At 38.7% G+C, this 22333-nt stretch overlaps 1 protein-coding gene across 1 annotated transcript in view; it reads left to right on the forward strand.

The window, feature by feature from the left end:
• Positions 1 to 216: 216 nt before the first annotated feature.
• Positions 217 to 22333, forward strand: part of grik2 (glutamate receptor, ionotropic, kainate 2) — a 256121-nt gene continuing 234004 nt past the window's right edge. The window contains exons 1-3 of the mRNA XM_072250332.1: positions 217 to 375; positions 9551 to 9604; positions 10950 to 11123. Coding sequence (XP_072106433.1) covers positions 304 to 375; positions 9551 to 9604; positions 10950 to 11123 — 300 coding nt within the window. The 5' untranslated portion in view covers positions 217 to 303. The remainder of the gene's footprint in view (positions 376 to 9550; positions 9605 to 10949; positions 11124 to 22333) is intronic.

The following is a 22333-nucleotide window of genomic DNA, read 5'->3' on the forward strand; positions in this document are numbered from 1 at the left end:
ATCCTTAAAGAATATTCATTTGCCTCCAACAGACAAAACATCATTATATTTTTGTGTAACGTACAGCAAAGTGAATAACTGCCAATTATTTTTCTTATTCTGTGACAGCATAAAATGTTCTCTCACCCACCCCCACACTCCACAAGGTCAGATATCTTATGTTGTATTTGCATTACTTTTTCTTCTCTTTAAGGACTGATTCGGTTACAAGAGCTCATTAAAGCTCCATCTCGGTACAGTATCCGCTTGAAGATTCGGCAGCTTCCTGCAGATACAAAGGATTCCAAGCCCTTGCTGAAGGAAATGAAAAGGAACAAGGAATTCCACATAATATTTGACTGTAGTCACGAAATGGCGGCTGGGATCTTGAAACAGGTAGGCAGTTCCGGAACCAAACCAAAAGTGCATTTGATTAAAACAGGCTTAACTATAATTTTACCAAATAAGATGTAAGCAGATCCCGCCTCCTTGATGGATTTCAAGTACTATGAATTTTATAGACCCAGAGGAATCATCAATATTGATGATGGTGGCACACAGATACATGTTTATTGACAAGTTGATGCTCCCATCTTCCTGATTTGGATATTCTCCATGGGGGGAAATAGTAATGGATTTAGAAAGAGCAGATGCAAATACATTCCCCACACGAAATTCATACCATGCAACTGACAGCACAAGATTTTCTTGCTCTCTCACCTTTTATTTTGACACCTTCGTCACAATAACAGTGGCTCAGAGTCAGGTTTATTGGGTGCCATTATTCTGTCTGTGTTACCATGATGGGTTGCTTCACTTTCTTTTCTGAAGCTGTACAGTAAATAAACCAAATTTTAAGCACATTAAATAAAACCTGCAAAGTTTAGAGTCTTTCAGGTAAAAGAAGAGAAGTTCCTCTCAGCTATTTTCACTCACGCAGAAATAAAAAGAACACAAAATGCTGCAAATATTCATCAAGCCAAGTAGCATCTATGGAGGGAGAAGCAGATTTAAAGGCTCAAGCTTGAGCCCCTTTGCCGAACTGCTTTTCCAGAGTTGCTTCCAGCAAAATCCAAGCCCATTCTCACATTCAATTTTAGTAAAGTAACTATTGCAAAACAGAAGCAGCTCTGAGGGAATTTCTCGCCTCTGCTTAGTGTAACATATTACATATTCTGTTACATCTAAACCACTGCTGTGTTGAACCCCTTTAGCTTTTGATAAATATTTAATTTTGCTATAAGCTTACAAGATATTAGCATAACTATTGCATTTTCAAATTTGTTTTGCCATTGGGAATACTTACTGTGGGTTTAGTAATATGTCAGTGATGAAGTTTAAAGTTAACATTATTATTAGCCAGGCAATATCTGCCTGGTAAAATAAGGTTGTAATTTTTACATAACCATCACCCACTGGCCTTGATCCACCACTAATCAATCTTCTCATGAGTTAATTCTTCACCTAGAAACTTAATCTTAAACAAAAATGTAATACTTTTGCAAAAAGGGGACATGAGAACCTGAATTTGATTTAATTACATGGCTTACTTTGGGTGTAGTTAAATGTTACAAAGAATTATTATTTGAAGTTATGTGACAACTTATTTAGGAGGTGAAGCTGGACTAGTATGAGTTTGAGCTTAACGGGGTAAAATTAAACAAAGACTTAAAAATAATGAAAGTATTTAGCAGTGTAAATAAAGAGTTAATTTTTCTAATGGTGGGAAATAAAGAGGGTATATATATTTTTAAATGTTTTAACAGGTTAAAATACTGTAACGCTGTAATATATATTTAAATACTGTAGAAGCTCAATGCTTTCTATGCTCGCTTCGGCCATCAAAACATGGAGGAAACTTGCACAGCTCCCAATAGCCCTGTGAGCCGATGTGCGCACACGTCACCCGGTGCGGGCATGGCCCAAATGCGGAGTGAGAGACACCTAAGCGGGTCAATATTTCACAGACTTTAATGCGAACAGTGTTAAAGGAAGAAAGAAAACAATAAACGCTGGACCAAACAGGGCTGTTGACTAAAACACTCAGATCAAAAACGAAGCCTACACTGCGGCTGAAAAGAACAGCTAAGAATAAAATGAATACTGCTAGTCTTCAGAGTCAGTTGACTCAGCAGTCCAATTTCTCAGGGAAGGCGGAATGCAGATAACGATGCGTAGCTATATGTCCGTGTCCAAGTCTCAACAAATACTACGACAGAATGAATGGAGTTAAATACTATCACAATGAAATAATAATTAGCTGACACGTGCAGATTCACGAGTGCAATTGCCGTAACTGCTGCCCTGCTGGATCTGTGGTTACGACAGCGCATCCTTCAAGAGGGTGAATCCATGGAAACTATCTGTCCCAGATGGGGTACCTAACTAAGTACTATAGACCTGTGCCAATCCACCAGAATGTTTACCCTCTGGCTTCGGCAGTCGAGATACCCACCTGCTTCAAGCAGGCCTCAATAACTCCTTGTGCAATTGGGTCTATAATTTTCTCACTTGCAGATCCCAATCAGTTCAGATTGGCAACAACACCTCCTCCACAATCTTCTTCAGCATAGGTGCACCACAAGGTTGTGTGCTGTGTGCTTAGCCTTCAGCTCTAATCACTTTACACTTATGACAGTGTGGCTATGCACAGCTCCAATGCCATATTGAAGCTTACTGATGACACCACGGTCATTGGCTGAATCAAAGTTGGTCACAAATCAGCAGATAGGAGGGAGACTGAAAATCTGGCTGAGTGGTGCCACAACAACGACCTCTCACTCAGTGTCAGCAAGAGCAAGGGCCTGATTATTAACTTCAGGAGGAGGAAATAGGAGATCTATGAGCCAGTCCTATTCAGGGGAATCAAAGGTGGAGAGGGTCAGCAACTTTAAATTCCACAGTGTTATCATTTCAGAAGACCTGTCCTGGCCCCAGCAGGGTAGTGCAATTGTGAAAAAAGCATGGCAGCACTTCTACTTCCATAGATTCAGCATGATGTCTAAAACTTTGACAAATTTCAAAAGGTGTAAAGTGAAGAGATTATTTACTGGTTGCATCGTTGCCTGGTATGGAAACACTAATGCCTTTGAATGGAAAATCGTACAAAAGGTAGTAGATACATCACAGTCCATCATGGGTAAAGCCCTCCCCACCATTGAGCACATTTACACAGAGTGTTGTTGCAGGATAGCAGTATCCATCTTTTGGGACCCCCAACGCATAGCCCATGCTCTCTTCTCGCTGCTGCCATCATGAAGAAGGTACAGGAGCCTCAGGACTCACACCACCAGGTTCAGGAACAGTTATTACCCGTCAATCATCAAACTCTTGAACCAGTGTGAATAACTTCACTTAGCTTCACTTGCACCATCACTGAACTGTTCCCACAAATTATGGACTCACTTTGCCAGTCTCATCATCTCATGTTCTTGATAATTATTGCTTATTTATTCATTATTATTATTATTTCTTTTTTTCTTTTGCTTTTGCAAAGTTTGTTGTCTTTTGCACACTGGTAGTTTGTCCTGCTGGGTGTGGTCTTTCATTGATTTAGTTTTGTTTCTTGGATTTACTGAGTATGCCCACAAGTAAACGAATCTCAAGGTTGTATCTTGTGACATATACTGTATGTACCTTGACAATAAATTTACTTTGAGTTACTTTGAACTTTAACCATTCCACTAAATGTGAAATGTTCATTTTTCTATTTATTTTTACCCTTTTCAGTGCAGTTTTCCTGTGTAAATCAATTTATAGTACTCCTGCTTCAATTTTTTTGTTGGGAGGAGCAAATCAGCGCACATTCATGACAATTCTTGCAAAGCCATCGCAGTCTGCACCACAGATTTGAGAATACAAAGTAGTAATTTCCTGATATACACAGCAAAGATTCAAGACAACTGTTGCAGGGATGTGAATGGGAGACAACAAAGGTACAGTCACTGCTTCAACAATCATGACACTTCAACACACAAAACAATAAGGATTTACAGACAATCTTGACCAGTAACAAAAAAATGAGATAATTACATTGAAGAATGCTTACTTTTATTCAACATAAGGTCGATGAACTTGTAACCACAGTTATAGATTGGCAAGTATGATGTTGTAGGCACCACTGAACCATGGCTGAAAGAAGATTATAGCTCAGAGCTTAATGTCCAGGAATACACATTGTGTCTAAAGGACAGGAGGTAAGGCAGAAGAGGCGGTGCTACTCTGTTGGTAAAAAAAAATCAATCAAACCATTAGAAAGAGGTTACATAGGGTCAGAAGGTGTTGAATCATTGTGGATAGAGCTAAGAAACTACAAGGGTAAAAAGACCCTGAAAGGAGTTACATGCAGACCCCCAAACAGTAGTAAAGATGTGTTCTACAAGTTACAACAGGAGATAGAAAATACATGCCAAAAGGGAAATGTTACAATAGTCATAGGGGTTTCAATATGCAAGTAGATTGGGAAAATTAGGTTGGTGTGGGTACTTGGAGACACTTGATAAAATAGTCCGTAGTCAGCATGGTTTCCTCAAGGGAAAATCTTGCCTGACAAGTTTGGTGGAATTATTTGATGAAATAACAAGCAGGATAGACAAAGGACAATTAGTTAATGTTCTGTACTTGAATTTTCAGAAGGCCTTTTGACAAGGTGCCCCGCATGAAGCTGCTTAACAAGTTACAAGCCCATGGTATTACAGGAAAGATTCTAGCATAGAGAAAACAGTGGCTAAATGGCAGGAGGAAAAACGTGAGAATAAAGGGAGTCTTTTCTGGTTGGCTTCTAGTGACCAGTGGTGTTCCACAGATGTCTGTGTTGGGACCCATTCTTTTTACGTTACATGCCAATGATTTGTATAATGGAATAACACCTATGTTTCAAAGTTTGCATATGAAGACAGGTGGAGGGGCAGGTAGGTTTGAGAACATAGGGAGACTACAGAAAGACAATTTAGGGGAATGGCAAAGAAAGGGCAGATGGGCAGAAAGGGCAGATTCCCAACAGTGTTGGGAAATGTGTGGTTATGCACTTTGGTAGAAGAAATGGAAGTGTTGACTATTTCTTTTTTTTTCCTTTTTTCAATTTTTAAAAATTAATTTTCTACATAGGAGAATACAGAATTTAAGAAAAAAGAAATATATCAAATACATTATACTGAATCGTACATGCAAACTCCTTCTCTATATTCATACAAATTGATTAATTACATAATACTGAAATATAGTAAATTTATTATACGGGAAAAAAATCTAACCCACTACCAAGACTGAAACTGATTAGTAAAGAAGAAAAAAGAAAAAAAGTATATTATCCTTTCCAATATTTTTATTAATTTATATACAAGAATACAGAGTACAGGAGAAAAATATATATGTCAATACATTAGATTAAATTGCTTATAAAGACTCCTTACCCTATATTCATACAAATCAATTGGTTCGTAACATTGAAAAATAATAATTTTTTTATATTAAAAAAATCTAACCCACTACCAAGACTGAAGCTGATTAATAGAAAAAAAGAAAAAAGATTGTTAGTCATCATCTGTGCTTTAACAGCAAATCAAAGGTTTTGAAAATAATTCAGAAAATGTCCCCACAATGTTTGTAAGTCTTGATTAGATTCAAAGATTGAACATCAAATCTTCTCTAAATTTAAACATGACATCACATCATGTAACCATTGGGCATGAATAGGAGGGGCCATATCTTTCCACTTAAGCAAAAGCGTCCTTCTGGCCATAAGAGACATAAAAGCCAAAATGTGCAAATCAGATGGCTCCAAAATAATCTCCTTTCCTCCAACAATACCAATTAAAGCAAACAAAGGATTAGGCTTGAAATTTACTTTAAAAAGTATCGAAAAAGTTTGAAGTACTTCTTCTCAATATTTTCCAAGATTCAGACATGTCCAAAACATATGAATGAGTGAAGCTTCTCCATTATTACATTTATCACAATACGGAGATATATCTAGATAAAAATTAGTCAACTTATCCTTAGTCATATGGGCCCTATGGACCACTTTAAATTGAAGGAGAGAGTGATGAGCAAATAACGATGAAGTGTTGACCAATTAAAAAATTTGATTCCAAGTTTCCTCAGAAATTGAAGTCTGTAAATCTTGTTCCCAAAGATTTTTAATTTTATCTAAAGGAACACTTCTCATTCCAAACAGCATATTATAAATGTTAGATATAGATCCATTATAAAAAGGTTTCAGATTAAAGATTACTTCTAGCAGATTCTTATCAGGACTTTTAGGAAATGTTCTTATTTGTGACCATAAAAAATCTCTTATTTGTAGAAACCATAGAAAAACTACAGCACAGAATCAGGCCTTTTGGCCCTTCTTGGCTGTGCCGAACCATTTTCTGCCTAGTCCCACTGACCTGCACACGAACCATATCCCTCCATACACCTCCCATCCATGTATCTGTCCAATTTATTCTTAAATGTTAAAAAAGAACCGTTATTTACCACCTTGTCTGGCAGCTCATTCCACACTCCCACCACTCTCTGTGTGAAGAAGCCCCCCCCCCATGTTCCCTTTAAACTTTTCCCCCCTCACCCTTAACCCATGTCCTCTGTTTTTTTTTCTCCCCTTGCATCAGTGGAAAAAGCCTGCTTGCATTCACACCATCTGTACCCATCATAATTTTATATACCTCTATCAAATCTCCCCTCATTCTTCTATGCTCCAGGGAATAAAGTTCTAACCTATTCAACCTTTCTCTGTAACTGAGTTTCTCAAATCCTGGCAACATCCTTGTAAACCCTCTCTGCACTCTTTCAACCTTATTAATATCCTTCCTGTAATTTGGTAACCAAAACTGAACACAATACTCAAGATTCGGCCTCACCAATGCCTTATACAACCTCATCATAACATTCCAACTCTTATACTCAATACTTTGATTAATAAAGGCCAATGTACCAAAAGCTCTCTTTACAACCCTACCTGCCTGTGATGCCACTTTTAGGGAATTTTGTATCTGTATTCCCAGATCCCTCTGTTCTACTGCACTCCTCAGTGCCTTACCATTTACCCTGTATGTTCTACCTTGGTTTGTCCTTCCAAAGCACAATACCTCATACATATCTGTATTAAACTCCATTTGCCATTTTTCAGCCCATTTTTTCCAGCTGGTCCAAGTCCCTCTGCAAGCTTTGAAAACCTTCCTCACTGTCCACTACACCTCCAATCTTTGTATCATCAGCAAATTTGCTGATCCAATTTACCACATTATCATCCAGATCATTGATATAGATGACAAATAACAATGGACCCAGCACTGATCCCTGTGGCACAGCACTAGTCACAGGTCTCCACTCTGAGAAGCAATTCTCTACTACCACTCTTTGGCTTCTTCCATTGAGCCAATGTCTAATCCAATTTACCACCTCTCCATGTATACCTAGCGACTGAATTTTCCTAACTAACCTCCCATGTGGGACCTTGTCAAAGGCCTTACTGAAGTCCATGTAGACACCATCTACTGCCTTCCCTTCATCCACTTTCCTGGTAATCTCCTCGAAAAACTCCAATAGATTGGTCAAACATGACCTACCACGCACAAAGCCGTGTTGACTCTCCCTAATAAGTCCCTGTCTATCCAAATGCTTGTAGATTCTGTCTCTTAGTACTCCCTCCAATAACTTACCCACTACCGACTAGATATCGGAAATAATCAGTTTTGGGTAAACTATATTTAGTTGACAATTGTTCAACTGAAAAAAGACTTCCCTCTACAAACGAGTCCTGTTTTTCCTAATTTTTTTTAAACCCTGTATGATTGATGTGGCTTTTAAAGAATGGGATAGATTAGGTATTAAATGCTTTCAGGACTTGTTTGTAAAAAGTATATTATTAGCCGTCATCAGTGCTTTAATGGCAAATCAAAGGTTTTGAAAATAGTTCAAAAAAGGTCCTCACAATGTTTGAAAGTCTTGATTAGATTCAGAAATTGAACACCGAATCTTCTCTAAATTTAAACATGACATCACATCACGTAGCCATTGAATGTAAGTGGGCGGGACTGCATCTTTCCATGTAAGCAAAATAATTAGGAAAAATGGGACTTGAAAGAGAAAATCTCAATAAGCTGAAGTATTTTTGGATTTGTACCCAAATTCTCATAGTATGTTTAACTAACAAGTTGTCAGTTAACTTACTCAGGGATAAAGGAACCGAGGATCCAAAAAGAGAAATAATTAGAAAATTTATTAACAGAGGTAGCTTCTAAAGAAACCCACATCGGACAATCCTCACAATTAATGTAATATAACCAAAATATAAGATTACGTATATTAACTGCCCAATATTTTCTACAAAATACATAAATCTGAGCTGCAATGGATTTGGGAATCCTTGTGCAGGATTCCCTAAAGGTTAATTTGTGAGTTAAGTCTGTGGTGAGGATGTTAAATGTGATGTTAGCATTCATTTCAATATAAAAGTGAGGATATAATGTTGAGATTTTATAAAGCATTGGTGTGGCCTCACTAGAAGTACTGTAAACAGTTTTGGGCCCCTTAGAAAGGATGTGCTGAAACTGGAGAAGGTTCCCAGGAGGTTCACAAAAACGATACCAGGATTAAACACTTGTCGTATGAAGAGTATTTGATTGCTCTTGGTGGGTATTCACTGAAACTTAGGTGAATGAAGGATGGCCTAATTGAAACCTATCGAAAAGCCTTGATAGAGTGGATGTGGAGAGGATTTTTCCCACAGTGGGTGTGTCTAAGACCAGAGGACACAGTCTTAAAATAGAGGGATATCCTTTTGGAATAGAGGTCAGGGGCAATTTCTTCAGCTAAAGAATAGTGAATTTGTGGAATTCATTGCCACAGGAAGCTGTGGAGGCCAAATCATTTTGTATATTTAAGGCAGAGGTTGACAGATTCTTGTTTGGTCAATACAAGAAGGGATATGGGTGTGGAGGTGGAGGGGGAAGGCAGGAGATTGGGGCTGAAAGGAATAATGGATCAATCATAATGAAATGGCAGAGCAGGCTCGGTGAGCCAAATGGCCTAATTCTGCTTCTATATCTTATGGTATTATATATGTGGCTGGGTAATAAAACAGTGCTAGAATATTGCCCCCAGTGTTGCAAGCAGATTTTTTATTAGAAAGGAACAAAAGGAAACAAGTGCAAAAGAAACAGTTGCTTTGAATTGTGCCATTCTAGTTATGTTGGTACAAGGAAGATTTACTGCTTTTCTATCTGAAACTTGTCTTTGTACTGCTTTGTATTAATGAGCATAGAACCTTGTTCATTTTGAATACAATTTCCCAATTGAATACCCAACAGTTCTTATATGTCATTAAGCCTATTTGTAACTGTACTAAGGCCCCTAATGATGAGACTCTAATAATATAGAATGGCTGAGTGGCTGAATCATACTTCTACCATTTTTAATGTCAGATTGACAAACGTGGGGGTTTTCAATTGGTTTGTTCTAATTATACTGTGAAAGTCATATTATGTTTTTTTCTCTGTTGGTTTGCTCTGAATATTTCCCTTAATATGTAGGTGTTGGAACTTGACTTGTCAATTCATTTCTTTCTCAGGCTTTGTCAATGGGAATGATGACTGAATATTATCATTACATTTTCACTACCTTGGTAAGCAATTGAACAATTTAATGTCATTACATGATGTGTAAGGAAGATGCTCATCTATGAATGGCTGATTTGTTTTCACCTTATTCTCTTTCATTTCACCAATGTAATGCATTGGAAAAGTGCCAGTCGCCAATAAAACTTGAGCAGCAGCATTTTATCATTTTGTTCTGCAGATTTACATCAATATTTTGTATTGTTTCTATGGAATATCAGCATTCCCAGTATCTTAGAACTCTGAACATCCTCACTTGTCTCAAATTTACCTTTTCCCCAGTGTAGTTTGCAGCTTAAATTTGCTCCCTTACTATTGGTGAAGTCAACATTGTAGAATTGGTGTAGCCTCATCCACAGTTTCTAACCACAATTGCTTTCAATATTATTAAACTTACATTGTGAAAATATTGTAACCTGGATCACTGATTACTGAGTCATAGAGCACTACAACACAGAAACAGGCCCTTTGGGCCAACTGATCCATTCTGACCAAATGGCCCATGCAAGTTAGTTCCAATTGCTTGTTTGGAGGCCTGTTTCACTCTTCCTATCCATGTACTAAGTCAAATGTCATTGAAATGTCATTATTCCTGATTCAACAACTTTTCCTGGCAGCTCATTCCACATATACAAAACCATCTGTATGAAGAAGTTGACCCTCAGGTATTTTTTAAAATCTTTCCCTTCTCATCTGAAACCTATGCCCTTTTGTTCCCTTTCCCTGGGAAAAAGATGGTGAGCATTCATGCTATCTATACCTCTCAGGGTTTTTTTATACACCTCTGTAAAATCACCTCTCAGTCTCCTACATTCCAATGAACAAAGTCTTAGCCTGCCCAACCTTTTGTATAACTCGGGTATATTTAACACCTGTAACACTGCAGTGTTTAATTTATATAAATATCTCCTCTCAAATCTAGATTGCTTACTTCCTGAAAAGACAGAAAGACAACCCATGGGGTCACTAGCATAGACAAACTTCCTTCAAAATCATACAACATCCTTATTCACTGATTCTTTTCAGTTGCTGTTTTAACATTCTGAGATCAACTTCCTGGAAGAACTTAGTATCTTCGAACTTTGAACATCCTCACTTGAACAATTTATTGTCAGTACAATTCTTACGCTCCATGATTGTATCTTTGGAGGAGGTCAACATTCATTTCAGTTAACAAAGCGTAAAAGTTGCTGTCCTTCATAGATATAGTCATAAATATTGAATGGAAAACAAAGTCACATCTTTCATTTGGATTAAATGTAGTTAAAAAGGCATGAACAAAAAGGAATACAGTAACAGAATATTTAGTCCAGAATAAACAACAACTTGTCTTGATGCTGGATGTTGTTTCAGGATATTTTTGCCTTGGACTTGGAGCCTTACCGTTACAGTGGAGTGAATATGACGGGGTTCCAGATTCTCAACACTGAGAACAGCCAGGTCGCCTCCATAATTGAGAAATGGTCAATGGAAAGATTGCAAGCCCCTCCCAAACCAGGCTCAGGCTTGCTGGATGGCTTCATGACGGTATGAGAAATGGTGTTGCATGCTAACACGTTGTAAAAAATGTCAGTTTTATTCAATTCAAGAAACAATAATGTGACCACAGTATGAAATGAAATTCATTATCTTATCATACATGCTGAAGATTGAAATGAGAAAATTGGCCCTAATTGTATAGCTTTTGCCATTACTTTCCAATCAAAAAATAGAGAACTTCAGCGGGGCACTCTTTAAGCACTAGCTCATATCTTGTGGATGGTACTGGAATTCGCAAGCTTGTGCAACTGATTTCCTGCTCTACTGCTGCATTCATCATTCTTCAGGTCAGAGCTTAGATGCACTGAACTGAGAAGCTGATGGTGGGTTAGAGGTCATGATGGAAGAAGAGGACTCCCTGGGATAGAGTTGGTGCACTTGGAATATTCTTCCCTCACAGTAAATTTGCAGAAGGAATGACTTGTGAGCTGTTGAAAAATCTTAAAACACAAGAGATTCTGCAGATGCTGGAAATTCTGAGCACAAATGTTGGGGGAGCTCTGCAGGTCAGGCAGCATCTATGGAGAAGCTGCGTGACCTGCTGAGTTTCTCCAGCAATTTGTGTCTGCTGAAATGTCTACTTTGTTGTTACCACGTTGGAGCTGAAACATTTTCTCCAATATTCTCTGCAAAATTATGTGGTATGGACAGACTTTAAAGGTGCAGTTAAGCAGGCTTGTTTTAGTTGGGGTGTATATTTCTTCTCAACTCTTTTTACGGTCCATATTCCCTCTACACCCTCAGTGCTGATGCAGTGTTTCAACCTGAAATGTTGAACATCCCTTTGCCTCCACAGATGCCACTTGATCTACATTGAATTCCTTCAGTAATTTGCTTTTGGCTCCTTTAGAGACATCATCAGTTTGCTACTGATTGTAAAGTTTGGACCAATGTATATTCGTGGCATGGACCATCTTATGCATCTATTCTACACTGGTATAGTTAAGTTAATGTTACCAACAAAAGCCGCAGCCAATGCTGATTGCTGCAAAGCATACTGAGCAAATTTCAATCAGTTAAAAATGAAAATATCATTCACTACTACCATATTATGAGCACCTAATCAAACTTTTATTTTGAAGTATACTGTTTTAACTGACAGTTTAGATTTACAAATCTATTAAAGTGTTTTTAGGACTACAGTATTATATAAGCATAATTTTGCTAGGACACATTTAGTTTTTTTTTTGCTTGTGCTGTTCTCATTACAAGAATTATTTAATGAAGTGAAAAAAATCAAATATGATACTTGCCTTTTAGGATGACCAGTAAAGTGTTTTTATTATATATGGAAATCTTGAGAATTTGTGTTGCAAACTTAAAAAGCTTAAAAGCACTGAGAATTGGTATATTGAGTCATGAGGGAGTTCCAGATTATTTTACCCAATCATATACATTTTAATAATTTGACAATTTAGAGAGAAACTCCCATGAAGCTAGTGCAGATTTCCAAGTTGTATTCTAAATGCTACAATTTTTAGATCGCTATGTATTTGATTTATTTTTACTATTTATCTTTGTGCACTTAAACGTGGAATATTGAATGATTTCCTTTCACACTGACGTGCTAACAAGAGAAGCTGAAAGCAGTTAGCTCCAAAAATAGCAAGTTGAAGGTATCCGATATTGTAGAAACTGTAAGACTGGGAAGCTAAAGGCTGTGATGCTGAAAAGCATTGAAAAAATGCAGTTACTGGGCACTGGAGTTACTGGGTAGCTCAGTTAGCATTTTTAGAGAGAAGAGATGAGGAGGAAGAGGTTCTTGCTCACATGTTGTGCTCTGCTTCCAAAATTCAGGCCATTGACTAATAGAATTTAATTTTGGAAGTGAAATGCAAGATGCCATCTCAATTGGACATTTTGCACAAGTGGCCAACATTGAATTTCGACTCCTTTAGTAAATACTACGATACAGCCAATTGTGACAACTGTTTCCATTTTTAGCAGCTTCTTCTCCGCACTTCTCTGCAAACCCAGGCCTTGTATTCTCACACGTACCTTTTTCCATCTAATCTCTTTGCCATGGAAATCTTTAAGTTGCTTCAGAAGGCCTGCTGTCATCTCCTGTTAAAATCATTTCAGCCATATAGCTGCCTCCTGTCAGTAGCCATTTTATTAGGTACACCTGTACACCCTCTGTTTAATGCAAATATCTAATCAGCCAATCATGTGGCAACAGCACAAAGCAAAAATACATACTGATGTGATCAAGAGATTCAGTTGTTGTTCAGACCAGATGTCAGGATGGGGAAGAAATGTAATGTGAGTGACATTGGCTGTAGAATGATTGTTAGTGCCAGATTGGATGGTTAGAGTATCTCAGAAACTGCTGATCACCTGGGGTTTTCACATAAGATGGTGTGAAAGGCAAAACAAAAATTACAGCAAGCAGCAGTTCCATGGGCAAAAACAGCTTGTAAACGACAGAGGTCAGAGGAGAATGGTCGTGCTCTTTCAAGCGGTCAGGAAGGTGACAGTAACTCAAATAACCACATGTTACAAAAGTGGTGTGCAGAAGAGCATCTCTGAACACATATGTTGAACCTTGAAGTGGAACGACTACAGCAGCAGAAGACCATGAACATATACTCCATGGCTATTTTATTAGATGGCTCCTGTATTTTGGTTATTTTCTCTTCCTTTTGTTCTCTTTCCTTTCATGAAGCTTCTTTAAAAATTGTTGATTTATTGTAACAGAAAGAGCACTCCAGCCATTAATGGATTTGTTTTCCCTCCGAATGGAGACTGACCTGCTAAGTATTTCCAGCAATGTTCCATCCTTGCTACAGAAACTTCATTCAGTTATGATCATGTAAAAATTGCATTGAGAATGACTGATCTTTAGTCACAGTAATGTGAACAAAGTGGTCCAAAGTTGAACCTACCTTAATAAACTACTTAATCTGCCTGAAGTTTTGCATGCATAATTAAAATGATCTAACAAGCCTTCCAACATCATTAGCATAACTCTCCCTTGTTAATTACCTTAGCTATCATCTGTTTTAACTTGTGTACTTTAATGTTTGCTGTGTTGCATTAGTTCAGAGGATGTGTTATTTTATTCGTAACCTGAGGAAAGTAATCTTTCAGTCAGCAGCATCAACTGGAAAGTTATCAAACAAGATTGTCACCGAACATACCAGGAGCTAATAGTAGATTGGGAAAAAATTGGTAAAGAGCTGCTTTTAAGGCCATAAGACAGAGTAAGATTTAGGTGATTTGGCCCATCGAGTGCTCCACCATTCTGTCATGGCTGATTCATTATCCCCTCAAACCCCATTCTCTGGCTGCCTCCCCATCACTTTGGGTAGCCTCACTAATTAAGAACCTGTCCACCCCTGCTTTACATATATCCAATGACTAGGCCTCCACAGCTGCCATGGCAATGAATTCCACAGATTTTAAGGGAGTAGAAGAGCTTTAGCAAGGGGATTCTATGGCTTGGGGCCAAAGGCAACTAAAGGGCACATCTATCAATGGTAGAACTAATAAAATTGAGGATGATGCAAATCCAGAAATGAACAGTTGCAAGGATCTTTAAAGGCAAGAGCTCTGTAGATGTTTAAAACCTTCCTACATTAGGACCAACTTACAGTAAATTATTAGACTGTCCCAACCTCCACTGAACCAAAAGAAAGCAAGTCACTGCAGCCACGAGGAAATCTGCAGATGCTGGAATTTCAAGCAACGCACATAAAAGTTGCTGGTGAATGCAGCAGGCCAGGCAGCATCTATAGGAAGAGGTATAGTCGAGGTTTCGGGCCGAGACCCTTCGTCAGGATTGCAGGATGACCATTCAAATTTGCTACAGACAACACCCACGTTAGAATCAAGCCTGAGTTGTTCGAGCATAGCTAGAGCCACACTGTGTGTCACTGTGAAGTTTATTGAATTACAAACTAATCTGGCTGTGCATTCATCACAAATACATATTTATACAGTGGCTTTAAATTAGCAAACACACTTTGCTGAGCAGTATCAAATTAACTAAGTTGTGTAGAAGCCATGAACAAAAACTTAGCCAAAGAGATGGTAACTGTTCACTGAATTTATATTATAGAGGTTGTGGTGATCAATGTCATAAGAAACCAAATTAATTTATTGGTGATTCCTTGTTAATATCCTCATCATATGGTGAGATTTTGTTTTCAACTTCTGAACATTCCTCACATTTAGTTAATGAGGGTGATCAAACATTACAATATATCACACTGCATCATTTTATTTCAGAGAATTAAAAGGTGTTTTCATGTTTCATTGTAAAGAGAACATAAAGGACTACCTTAATCAATTAAGGCCCAACTGTAGTTATATCAAGAATTTTAGTATGCAGTGTTAAATCAATGCTCCAGTGATAAACTATGCGAAGGAGGATATCTGTATCTCCTTGTGCTGTTTTAGGGACAGCTACTTATTTTCAATAGGCCCTGTAATATTTATTGCCAAATTCAAGAAACAATTTGGCAGCTTTTTAGGCCGTGTTGTTTTGTAGTTAGAAATCTACATTTACTTTTAAGATCTACTGACCGCTAAAAGTGGAACAATACATTAATTGCTACTTGTAAAATGCTGGAGGAACTCAGCAGGCCAGGCAGCAGCTATGGAAAAGAGTAAACAGTTGAACTTTTGGGTAGAGACCCTTCATCAGGACTGGAAAAAAGAGATGAGGAGTAAAAATGTGGGGGAAGGGAGGAAGAAGTACAAGGTAGTAGGTGATAGGTAAAACTGGAAGGGGGCAGTGGTGAAGTAAAGAGCTGGAAAGTCCATTAGTGAAAGAGATAAAGTGCTTGAGAAGAGGGAATCTGATAGGAGAAGACCGAAGGCCATGGAAGAAAGTGAAAGGGGAAGAGCACCAGAGGGAGGTGATGGGCAGATAAGGAGATATGGTGAGAGAGGGAAATGGGAATGTGGGATGGTGAAGGAGAGAGGGGGTCAATTATCAGAAGTTTGAGAAATTGATGTTCATGCCATCCGGTTGGAGGCTACCCAGATGGAATATAAGGTGCTGCTCCTCCAACCTAAGTGATGCCTACCCTGAAGAAGTTTAAATCTTCCCTTCAACAGGAATTCAATTAAACCCTCTCTCACTGCTCCCCCTCTGTGATATCACCTTGTGTTTCTCTCTTCCTTCCCCCCACCTTTTAAATCTACTCCTCAGCTTTTTCACTCCAGTCCTGCCGAAGGATCACGGCCTGAAACATCGACTGTACTCTTTTCCATAGATGCTGCCTGAACTGCTGAGTTCCTCCAACATTTTGTGTGTGTTGCTTGGATTTGCAGCATCTGCAGAATTTCTCTTGTTTTGTGATTGGAATACTACACTGTGAAGTCTCTTCCAGGGATGCCTACCCTGAAGAAGTTTAAATCTTCCAATCGACGGCAGTTCAGTGAAACTTCCTCTCACTGCTCCCCCTCTATGATATCACCTTGTGTTTCTCTCTTCCTCCATCCACCTTTTAAATCTTCTCTTCAACTTTTTTTTACCACTACTGTCAAAAGGTCTCGGTCCAAAATGTCAGCTGTACTCTTTTCAATAGATGCATCCTGGCTTGCTGAGTTCCTCTAGAATTTTGTGGGTGTTGCTTGAGTCTGGCCTCAGCATTAGAGGCCATGGACTGTCTTGTCAGAATCGGAATGGGAGTAGAATTGAAATGGGTGGCCACTGGGAGATCCTGCTTTTTGTGGCAGATGGAGTGAAAGTGCTCGACAAAGCGGTCTCCCAGTCTATGTCAGGTCTCACTGATATACAGGGGGCCACACTGGGAGCACCAGATACAGGAGATGACCCCAAAAAAACTCAAAAGTGAAGTGTCGCCTCATTTGGAAGGACTGTTTGGGGCCCTGAATGGTAGTGAGGGAGGAGTTGTAGGGGCAGGTGTGGTACTTGTTCCAATTCTGTTACTTGTAGTTTCTTTATTTTAAAATATCCCTTCTTGTTCACCAGTTAAGTTGTTAGATGCCAAAATATGAATCTGTGTTATGATGTGGACCTTTGCAAAATCAAATTCAACTCAGACAACATAGAACAAAGTGAGATATATCAAGCTGTTCAAAATTCAGTGATAATTCATGTCATTCTAGGGCAGACTATTAAAGCTAAATGTGACAGAAACTGAGATGATGTAATTTTTTTTTAACATGGTGAATTTCATCTCTCCCTAATTCCCAAGGATCTTCCATTTTAAGGTCTTACCTCCCTCTTTGTATCCACTAACTAAAATGTGAGAAATAAATCCATGCTGTATTATTGACTATACAAAACAAATCACTTTTTGAATAGTTTACAAAGACAGCATTACAGGGTTGGTCAAATTTAAAACATTTTTCTTTGATATTGAAGAAACTTGTTATTGGGTTCAACTGTATGATCAAATGAATGAAAATGCAGTCAGTTATCCTCAGACATTGTTTAATGCAAACAATAAATTAAGTTGAATCTTACAACATCTTGTAATCAAACTATAATATACCTATACATTTAAAGTAATATGCCTCAGGAGGAATTAGTGGAAGGCAAAAACTGTCTTCCCTTGAAATATAGTGTTTTTTAAACAAAGATATTCCTTGCTGTATTTATCAATGCAAGGAATTATTAATAGGAAAGATAAGAATCACATTTTTGTCTTTCATTACCCTCTGCCAATGTCAAACTCTCACTGGCTGAGAATAACATGCCTAGATATAGCACCAAGCTTCCTTTATTTTGCCTTAAGAAACCCTATTAATTCCAGCTATAGAATAGTATTTACTTCTGGATCAGATATTTCCAGGTAATCTATTATCCCACACATGTCTTTCTCAAGGGAAATTTCTAATTTATGTCAAATGATGATCATATATCATGCACATAATACTGAGTTAAAACTGATCCAAACCTATTTCTGTTTGAATCTATACAACTGATATAAAGGATATTAATTCCTTAGCTTCTTTCTTACTCTTTATCTGTGAATCCCTACTGCTGCTCCACCATATCACCTGTTATATACTGTGGTTCCTTCACTTGTTATCTGTAAATATATATATACACATTTCTGTGCATTCTCTACATTGTATTATTCATTCTTTCATATATCCTATCCCTTTGTTTCACCTTGACTTTCCTACTATTCATGTTCTCCAGAAGGTGTGCAGATTTAAAATCATAATTTAATTCATGTTTGAACACATCATACTTCTCCATTTTTCTCTTCAGACCCATTGGATTTTGCTCCCCTATTCAGATACAAAATCTGGAGATTTTCATTAATATTGCATGTGTCCACCTTGCTATAGACAAGCTGTCTTCAGGTGTGACCATAGTGTTCTATTCTGTTCTGACTCATTGGCAGTTAGTGTTTTTATTTCTGACTGTTGAAATTGATGTCAGACTAAATATCCACAACTTCAATGAGGAAACTGGAGGATATGAATAGATGGATAAGGAGCTCACGGTGAAACAGAAAGGCTGATGGGATGTACTTTAAGAATGAAATAATTCAAAGGAAAGAATGCAGAGAGATGTTTGACATTAACATATTCCTAGGTGACCAATGAGGGAAGCACTGGTACAAAATGAGGAATGTTGGAGCAGCAATTTGTATCTTGCATGTTCTTTCCTTGATTTTGTAAGTTTATTTCAGGTGTTTTGCTGTGGTACCTTTTTATATTACAAAGATATTTAACTTCAGGAAACGTGGTGACAGATTGAAAAAGAGGATTGCTAATAGAAGACTGAAGGTGTAATATTTGAATCTGTGCAGAATACAAAATAAGGTCATATCTTGTAGCCCAGATAGAAATTGGCAAGAATGATGTTGTGGGCATCACAACGTTGTGGAAGAAAGAAGATCACAGATGGGAACTTAACATCCAAGGATACACATCATATCAAAAGGACAAGCATGTGGGCAGAGGGGTTGGTGTGTCTTTGTCAAAAATGAAGTCAAATCCTTATAAAGAAAACAGAAATCAGAAAATGTAGAGTCCTTGTGAGTAGAGTTCAGGAACTGCAAGGGTGAAAAAGAGCTTTGTTTGACTTATATACAGGCCTCCAAACTGCAGCCAGGATGTGGGGTGCAAATTACAAAGGGAGACAGAAAAGGAATGTAAAATAACAATGTAACAATGGTCACAGTGAATTTCAATATGCAAGTAGATAGGGAAAATCAGGATAGTGCTGGATTCCAAGAGAAAATGGAATTTGTAGAATGCCTATGAGATGACTTTTTTGAATAGCTTGTGGTCAGGTCCACTAAGTAGGGAAAAGGCAGTTCTGGATGGAAAGTTGTGTAATGAACCAAATTTGATTAGCGAGCTTAATGCAATGGAACACACAAGAGTCAGTGATCAAAGTGTAATAGTATTCACTCTGCAGTTTGAGTTGGATAAGTTAAAATAACATGTATCAGTACTACAGTTGAGAAAAGGAAGCTACAGAAATATGAGAGAGGGGCTGACCAAAGTTGATTGGAAGGGGACACTAGCAGGGATGATGATAGAGCAGCAATAACTGGAGTTTCTGGAAGTATTTTAAAAGACACAGGATTGGTTCATCCTAAAGAAGAAGAAGCATTCTGAAGGGAGAAAGAGGCAACCATGGTTGAAAAGGGAAATCAAAACAGTATGAAAGTAAAATAGATGGTATGGAATATAGCAAAAATAAGTTGGAAACTAGAGAATTGGGAAGCTTTAAAAAACCAACAAAAGGCAACAAAAAACAATGAGAGAAAAGATGAAATAATTGAAGATAATCTAGCTAATAATGTAAAAAGTTCGAAGTCCAAACTAAATTTATTATCAAAGTACAGGTTTCCCCCGCCATCCGAAGGTAGAGCGTTCCTATGAAATGGTTCGTAAGCCAGAATGTCGTAAAGCGAAGAAGCAATTACCATTTATTTATATGGGAAAATTTTGTGAGTGTTCGCAGACCCAAAAATAACCTACCAAATCGTGCCAAATAACACATAAAACCTAAAATAACAGTGACATATAGTAAAAGCAGGAATGATATGATAAATACACAGCCTATTTAAAGTAGAAATACTTCTCTACAATCATTGCCTGCACTGTTCCCCATAGCGAAAATCTCATGCAAGCACTTTTGGCAGAAACACGGCGCAAGCGCTCTTGGCAGAAACACTCTCTCCAGTAACCTTTGAGCTATGAAGCTGCCAAATCATACCAAATAACACATAAAAATACACAGCCTATATAACGTAGAAGTAATGTATGTACAGTGTAGTATCACTTACCGGAATCGGGAAGACATCGAGCACACTGATGATGGTGTGTTAGGCTGAGTCATCGGAGGTTGGGGTGGTCCAGTAGTTCCCACCCTCCAGGCTGCCGACCGATACCGATCTGCGGAGAATGCAACGGTAGCCGGAAGGCACCCAGCACATCTTTAAGAAAAAAGCCGAAATAAACAAGCTAATTCATTAGGTGCCGCCTGGCACATAAATATCGGCCCAGATCAGAGGCGATGCAATCGGCAATCGCCTCTGATCTGGGCCAACAATTACGTGCTGGGTGGTATCTAATTAATTAGCTTGTTTATTTCGGCTTTTTTCTTAAAGATGTGCTGTGTGCCTGCTGGCTACCGCTGCATTCTCCACAAATTGGTATCTGTCCGCGGCCCGGGGGTTGGGGTGGTGGGACACTAAGGTGTCGTCTGTTTCCATCAGGGCAGGCAGGTCATCTTCTATGTCTGCCTGCCTCGATGTCGAAGGTCGAGGTTCGTCATCTGCTGTGGCTGATGTGGAAGGCTCGCTTGACTGCTGAGCCTCGCGCATTTGTCTATCATACAGTTCTTTGTAAGCACTCAAGCCATCCTGAAAATATGCCCTAAACCGAGCATCAGCTCTTCATCTATCAGTTCTTTGTCATGGGATGCCGAACCTCTTCAACATCATCTTCGTCAACTTCCACAAGCCAAACTCACTTTGTCCTTACTTCGTTCACCACGATCGAAACGCTTAATTATGTCTAGTTTTACGCTAAGTGTAACACCCTTACGAGCTCTCTTAGGCTTTTCCGATACCTTAGAATTCATCTTGCAAATGGCTGCTCACAAGCACGTGTTTAAACAAAGCTGGCGAGAATGCCGTTCTGAATCCGAGGGAGGAGCGGCTGTTTGGGGCGCACGCTGCCTTTTATCGCGCGCTGCTTTTTTCGTAACAGTGAAAACACCTTCTGTTAATGAAAACAGGTAACTAATAAGGGTCTTCCGTAACAGTGAGGTTTCGTAAAGCGAACGTTCGAAAAGCAGGGGACACCTGTACATACATATATGTCACCATTTTTCAATCTGGAGATTCATTTTCTTTACTACATGTCAGTAGAAGTTTGTCCAAGTTTTAGATATCATGCCGCATCTTTGCAAACTTCTAAGGATGTTGAGGCTCTGCTGTGCATTCCTCGTAATTGCACTTACATTCTTGGCTCAGGACAGGTCCCCTGAAATAATAACACAGGCATTTAAAGTTGCTGACCTCTCCACCTCTTATCCCTCAATGAGGGCTGGCTCATGGACCTCTGGTTTCCACCTCTTGAAGTCAATAATCAGGTATTTGGTCTTGCTGGCATTGAGAGAGAGGTTGTTTTTGTGACACCACTCAGATAGATTTTCAATCTCCCTCCAATATGATGATTCACCACCACCTTTGATTCGGCCCATGACAGTGATGTTGGTAGCAAATATTACCCCAGAGCTATGCTTAGCCTCAGGATCATAAATATAAGGTGAGTAGAACAGGGGAGAAGCACACAGCCTTGTGAAGCACCTCTGCTGATGGAAATTTTATCCATTAGGAGATTTTATTGTCAATCTGAACTGGCTGGGGTCTGCAAGTGAGGAAATCAAGGATCCAGTTGCACAAGGAAGTATTGAAGCCAAGGTCTTGAAGCTTATTGGTTAGTTTTGAGAGGATGATAGTACTAAATCTCGAGCTGTAGTCAATAAAAAGCATCCTAATGTATGCATCTTTGCTGCCTAGATGTTCCAGGGTTGAGTGAAGAGCCAATGTAATGGCATCTGCTGTGGACCTGTTGTGCCTGTAGGCAAACTGGATCAGACCCAAGTCGCTTCTCTGGCAGGTGTTGATATGTTTCATCACAAATCTCTCAAAGCACTTTATCACAGTGGATGTAAGTGCTGCTCTACTGTGTGATAGTCACTGAGCCACACTCTTCTGCAGTACCTGTATGATTGAAGCCTG

Source organism: Mobula birostris, chromosome 2, assembly GCF_030028105.1.
Source record: "Mobula birostris isolate sMobBir1 chromosome 2, sMobBir1.hap1, whole genome shotgun sequence".
In the NCBI taxonomy this organism is placed as follows: Eukaryota; Metazoa; Chordata; class Chondrichthyes; order Myliobatiformes; family Myliobatidae; genus Mobula; species Mobula birostris.